Here is a 6,756-nt window from a genome sequence, read left to right on the forward strand (position 1 = left end):
GCTAGGTTAACGCCTTTCCTTTCATGATGTTGACGAGGAGAAGGCCAGAAGAGAGTTCATTTTAATCTCACACTCTTATGTCTATAAGGCCCCCATTTAGTTTTGAGTTCAGGTATCTAAACTCGTTGAGAGATTCCTAACCTAGTTCCGTAATCAAATATCTTTTTATTTCTTTTATATCTAACTGAGTTCACTCTTTAAACAAATTAAGACTAAAAAATAAGATAGATCAATCAAGTTTAGAGCTTAGCCTTAAACCAAATAAGTCCTAATGGAGAGCTACATTGAGCAGCACTATAGCCATTAATGGTAGATTAGTAGATCCACCTCCTAACACAAGAAGGCACATTCAAATTACCCAAATACCCAAGCCGGCAATTTAAAATTTATCAGTTATTTAACTCCAAAGATAAGGATTTAAAAAATATAAATACAAAAATAATGTGTTTAAAAAAAAAAAAATATATATATATATATATATATATCAATTTAGACGGTTATAAATATGAGATTTTTGAAGGGTATATATGCAAAAAGAAAACTCTTTTTTTGAGTATGCGACCATCTTACACATTTTAATAATTAATACACATTTTTTTCTGTTCGGTTTCGATAGTAACGAAGCCCCGTGAGGCCGAGAGCACTTCAAATAATTCTCTCGCTCTCTCTCTCTTCTCTCTCTCTCTCTCTCTCTCTCACGATCTTCGTGCTGTCTCTCTCTCTCTCTAACCTTCTGTAGCATCTGAATCGATCTCTCACGATCCATGGCTTCCATCACTGGATCGGCGACCTCGATCATTATTCGGCAGCGGAACCAGAGCCAGGTATCGTCTCGATCGGTCCCATTCCGATCTCCCCTCGAATTGATCTGATCTCTCTCCTTGTTCCCTTGCTCTTTCTAGGCTTTAGGGATAGATTTTGAGCGATCAGTTGGTAGAGTTTGGTGATGCGTAGTTGGAGTTGGATATACTGGGGCTTAAATGCTTGTTTTGAGATAATTTGTAAGCGGATTAGTTGATCTGTGGGTTCTGGTTTAAGTTTCCGGAGTTGAGATTTATTTGGTGGATCGAGTCGTTTGGAGCTTTAAGTGAATGGTTCTGCGCGATCTGCTGCTTATTGGTTTTTTTTTTTTTTTTTTTTTTTTTTTTGCTTCATATTTTTTACATTAGTTTCTTATGATGATCAACGATGATAATTTGGGTGAAATTTTGTTTATCTGCAACATAGAAAGTTTACCTTTTCCTAGCTTAAAATGTTCTTTGCACTATTTTTTATTCGAAGTACTCAATTATCATGTTAAGTAATGCATTGATGAAACTTTCTTTTGTGACTTATATGGTATAAAGAAGAAACATTGTATTCTTGTTCGTTTTTAAGTCCTTCAGATGTTATAAGCTTTGGATTCTTGATTGATAATATGACAGTTGAAATCCCCTTTTGTAGGTCTGATGAACAATACTGTTTCGATGTTTTCTGTTGTTTACTGATCTTTTGCAGTTTTCTTGACAACCGTGATAGCGTTTCTCCATGATGCAACTTCTTTGTGTTCTGCAGGCACTTAATGGGATCTCAGGTCTGAAATTAGTCTCTTTCTCCAGCCAAAGGAAGAATTGTCCATCGTTCCGGATGCAACCATTGCGGGTCTCCTGTGCTGTGTGTACTTTAAACCTTATATGGATTAGATTATATATTTATCCACATTCTACTTATTCTATCTGCCCATTTCTGTAGTTAAAGTAGCTTGATTGGATTCTTCTAAGTAGAGATCTGTAGATATTATTTTGATCTTGAACAATTTCCCTTCTTTCAGATGGGCACTGATATCTGAGAATGTATGTCTCTAGCACGAATTAAGAGATAAGAGTATCTAGAGTGGTGAAGTAGAAAGAGGATTCAATAAATTATGAGCTTGTAGATATATTATAGGCTAGACAAGGGGTTATCTCTATCTAATACATAAGTTGGATAGCTGGATCAACCCTTTAAAGAAAAGAGTCGCACCGGTCCCAAACAATGTGCACTCGGCATTCACATGAATTTTCCACTGAAAATCACATCTTATGCCTATGGTGGGATTTGAACCCATTAGTCCGTGACCTCTACTATAGTAAGGTAGGACTCCCAACTACTTGCGCTACCGGTTAGGTATGTACCCATCAAGTTTATGAACTAGTGTTAGAGGGTCAAGAGACAGTTGGTTATTCTTATAGAAACTGAAAGGAAAGAAAAGGAAGATCCTAAGAAAAAGTGAGGCAATTAAAATAATATTAACATCAATGTAGTCAATTGATCAATGTAGAGACTGCATATATAAATTCTATCTACCAACTTTTTGAGCATCACATTTTTGGTTGTATGATCTTTATGTAAAAACAGCAAGTTGAAAGACCAGCAAGCTACCATACTCTGAAAGAAGAAAGTATTGCCTCCATTTTAGATGAGAGACAGAGTATGTGGTGTTTTTATCTTGGTGCAACATTATGGTTCTGTAATTTCAGCAGTTACAATACAAGTTCCGGTTAATGTAGTTACACTCTTATCGTCCCCACTTCCTATTATTTTTTGTATGTCTTATGCTACATTCCATTAATATTTGATGATTTAGCAGTGACAATATGGACTGTGTCCTTGAACAGGCCAAAAAAGAGACTGTGGACCAGGTGTGTGCAATAGTGAAGAAACAGTTAGCGCTCCCTGAAGACACAACTGTCGCTGGACACTCAAAGTTTTCTGAACTTGGAGCTGATTCACTAGATACAGTAATATTGAAAACCTGGCATTTCATTGTTTCTGATGTTTCAATGATGTCTTATTTGTGGTGAAATTTTCAGTTTGAGTTCAGTTAGAAATAATTTTTACAGTTTGGACTAAAATGATTTTTTTTTAAAAAGTTCCTTCCAAATAATTGGAGCGAGAGGAAGAGAAACATTCATCGCAAAATAAGAGATAAATCTTGCATAACCTCTCAGAAGTACAACCTCAAAGCTGATTGGGTTATACTTGAGTGAAATTCCACCAAATACTTTGAAATCAGTTGTAAGGAATGAGCTTGCGAAAACAAAACTCAACCTGTGGAATTCTAGGATTTGAAATTTCAAACAGGGTAGATCTGCAGAAGCATTTGGACTAATAGTCACTCTAGAAAACAAGTCAAAAGCCTCTGTTGTTTAGAAAATATATCATACAGTTGTTGGCATCAACATAATTGATGGATTGCAGAGTTCTTGAATCCTTATGCCACCCCAGCTTAATGCCAATTCAACATTAGGAATGAGGGACATGTGCCAAGTGCTTGGGATTTCACTAGTTGAATGGTGATTATAGAGTGGGTCACCTTAGCTGTCTCTTGGTTTAGCACTGATCACGTTTTATGCAGGCTTGTATTTAATGTTCCATACTGTTTCTTTTTTCTATTTTCTTTTTGGGATTGCACGCCAATGAATTCTTTGAGATTATATGTTGTGCCTTGTGCCGTACTTTATTTTGAACCAAATATTTCATCCTTCATATTATTGATCTCAATCTTTTTCTTTAACTTATTTGTAGGTTGAAATTGTCATGGGTCTTGAGGAGGCCTTTGAGATCACTGTGGATGAAGGCAGTGCCCAAGACATTGCAACAGTCCAGGATGCTGCTGATCTTATTGAGAAGCTTATGGAGGAAAAGTCTGCTTAGGTGAATTGGAAGAAACTTGAAAAAAAAAAGACTAGAATGGATTATGCCTTAAATCATATTAGTTCAGCATGAGTTACTGATGTCAAATTGCAAAACTTTGGTAAGCTTAGGGTATTTATATCTGTCTCAATGGACTGGAAAAATTTCTGACTCTTAAGCTATTTAAACATGTTAGGTCATTTAACTGGTGCATGCATAGTTTCTTTAACCAGAAGAATTCATTATGCTCTGGCAGGCAGGTTGAATCACTTCTTTTGCATCTATCCTTCAAGACTTCAGAATTTTTTTTATCATTAGCTTCTGTGTATTATAGTTTAACTTGAAAAAATTCAAATTCAAAAGACAATGAATCTAGTATAAATTCCACTAGAAAACCTTCGAGATAGGCATTTCTAAGGTTTTATTTTTTATTTCTTTTTAATTTGACCCGTTAAACCAGTCATATGCATAATATAGAGTTCTTACAAGCCCATAGTAGATCCAATAAATTGTTGCTCATTATTTTTCATGTATGTCTTGGCATCAGGTATTGCACACCTCAGGTAGTGGAACAAACATATCCGTTCATAATAAGAAAACAAAGTCTATTTGATTTTTCCCAATGATCATATTTTTGCTCTTTGCTCAATCGTGCTAGTATCAGTGTGTTTAGGAGGCTCTCTCTCCCTCTTAAAGCTACATCCAGATCTAGAATTCCCAAAGTAACTTCAGTTTTGTGCTTCCATTAAAGAAAAGTTTGACCCAGTACGTATCAATTGATGAGATGAAGGAAGAAATAAAAGAAAGATTCATAGCTGAAAAAAATAACTATATAATTTGTCATGCTCAAGTCCTTATTATCCACTTAGGCGCTTTTATGTGTAAATAAAAGCATCCAATGGGAAGCTGGCCTTTATTTGTTTAATTAGATAAACTTTATGTTTACCATGGCTGGAAATTAGTGCATCAAAACATCCCTCTTTTTGGTTTGAGATATAACATGCAATTCATTTCCTACTTGGTGAACTAAACAACATATTACTTTTTTTTTGGGCATCATAGGGCTAATTCACTATCTAATTTATGTATGTCGAAGATGTTAATCATTGAGCTTAACCTCTTCTAATTTTTAATAATGATAACAACTATCCTATACGAACCAATCCTCCTCATGTCGACCCACATTTGTACCTGGTTGACATTTAGATCAATTGACCACAATGTTCTTATAATCCATGAAGTATTTGAATATTATGTAAAATTTTCATGATCGAGTTAGTTTGGTGGTAATCAATCAATCAGACTTCCATAGATTTAAATAAAGAGCATTTTTATTTTAATTGTATATTTTTCATATATATATATATATATAATGCATCAAATTTGATATAGATAAAACGGAAATTTAATTTTTGCTCCCAACAGAATAACATGACACTGGTATCCGAAAAACAAAATTTTATTGTATCAACTCTATATTTTAGATAACTGCAATGCTTTTTTTTTTTCTATAGTACTACTGGGTTATGCTTAAAAATAATACACAGCAACAAAAGCAAAAAGAAAACACATTAAAAAAACAAATATGAAATATCAAGGCATCTAATAAATAAATAAATAAAAATTAACTACTCTCATATAGCTAAAGTTATTAACTAATTTTTTAGGAATGGAAATCAAGAGGGTGAGATGAGTGGAATCCTATACTATGGTGGATTAAGTTAAAAGAGGGGTAGATGTCCACCTCCAACAAGCATCATCCTCAAAGCCAAGTAATTTAGGAGCTTAATTGCCTAATTCAAGTGAGACCCAAGAGGAGAACTATAGACAAAAATATGGGCATTAGTGGGTAGGGCGAAGGAGAAAACCCTTAAAACAAGTAATCTCATATCAGATGAAGTCTTAGAGATGATTAAAGAGCAAACTGAGGATTGCGTCATCATTAATCTCCAGATTCTTGAGGACTGTCGGTCAAGATGGAAGAACACTCTTTTTAGAAAAGTATGGGGGAATATTTTTTTCTGTTCAACCCATGAAGTGTCACCTATCTAAGTTGTGGTGGGGAATAACCTATTTTGGTGTCTTAAATATGGATGGTATGTATTACATTTTCCAATTTCATAGAGAGGAGGACATGACTTATATTCTTATAGAAGACCTCACATCAAAATGGCCAACTACTCTACTCAATTAGATGGTAAGAGATTATCGTCCTAGCTTTGCAACCTTCTAACATTGGGATGATACAAATTTAATTTTCATACCTTACATTGAAATACTAAAGAGTTGGAGGTAATAATCCCAATAGCTGCATATTTTGGTTGTCCATTACGAGTTGATGATACAACTATGGCTAAGAACCAATCTTAGTTTGCTTGCTTGTGGGTTGAAGTGGATTTGGATTTGCCATATATGAAAAATAATTTACATCAAATAGTCATATATGAGGATCTACTTATAGTTTACTTCAATCGTAGAGTGATAGAGCATAAGGTGGAACCATAACAATCCCCAAAGTGACCAACCAAGTATAGGGATGTCGACAAACAAAGCTGCAATACCTATGCCATCTAAGGAAGAAGAGTTGATATTGCCCAACAATGCTAATAAAGATCTCGTGGCGCATCATATCGCTATTTCAGTGCTGATGATGATGGAGGTCGCCCAAGACACTATCATAAGAAATGAGAAATATGAGGTTCTTTTTGCCAGCCACCAAAGGTTGCTTTTCCTACCCATTGCTTCAATAAGGCTAAACTTTGATCTGATTAAGCTGGGCATGTTTCCAAATATGTGCCAGCCTCAATTACTCATGGTGGGGTAGCTATGATTTAAAGTGTGTCATATTAGGAGAACATGACTCATGAGAAGACATTGAGCTCTAAGTAAAAAAACTTAACAACTCTCTTGCCAAAATTAAATGTGACGGACTTGCTTTGAGATTTTAATGGGGAAAGAAATGTTTTGCTGACTAATATCAAAGGTAAGGATAAGATGAACTAGGTCTAAATTCCTGAAATAAAAGGATTTAAGAACTCTACTTTCGACAACGAGTCTTCCATTACCAAAACTCATAAGGAGGATCACCCTCGTCCACCTACT

General features: G+C 35.0%; 1 protein-coding gene across 1 annotated transcript; it reads left to right on the forward strand.

Annotated features, from left to right (window-relative positions):
- Positions 1 to 555: 555 nt before the first annotated feature.
- Positions 556 to 3,854, forward strand: LOC140789800 (acyl carrier protein 1, chloroplastic-like). Its single transcript, XM_073139644.1, has 4 exons — positions 556 to 824; positions 1,555 to 1,653; positions 2,637 to 2,759; positions 3,547 to 3,854. The coding sequence occupies exons 1-4, from the start codon at positions 765 to 767 to the stop codon at positions 3,673 to 3,675; spliced, it is 411 nt and encodes a 136-aa protein (XP_072995745.1). The 5' UTR covers positions 556 to 764; the 3' UTR covers positions 3,676 to 3,854.
- The last annotated feature ends 2,902 nt before the right edge of the window (positions 3,855 to 6,756 follow it).

This window comes from Typha latifolia, chromosome 5 (assembly GCF_019914945.1).
Source record: "Typha latifolia isolate L0001 chromosome 5, TyphaL0001v2, whole genome shotgun sequence".
NCBI classification, from domain to species: domain Eukaryota; kingdom Viridiplantae; phylum Streptophyta; class Magnoliopsida; order Poales; family Typhaceae; genus Typha; species Typha latifolia.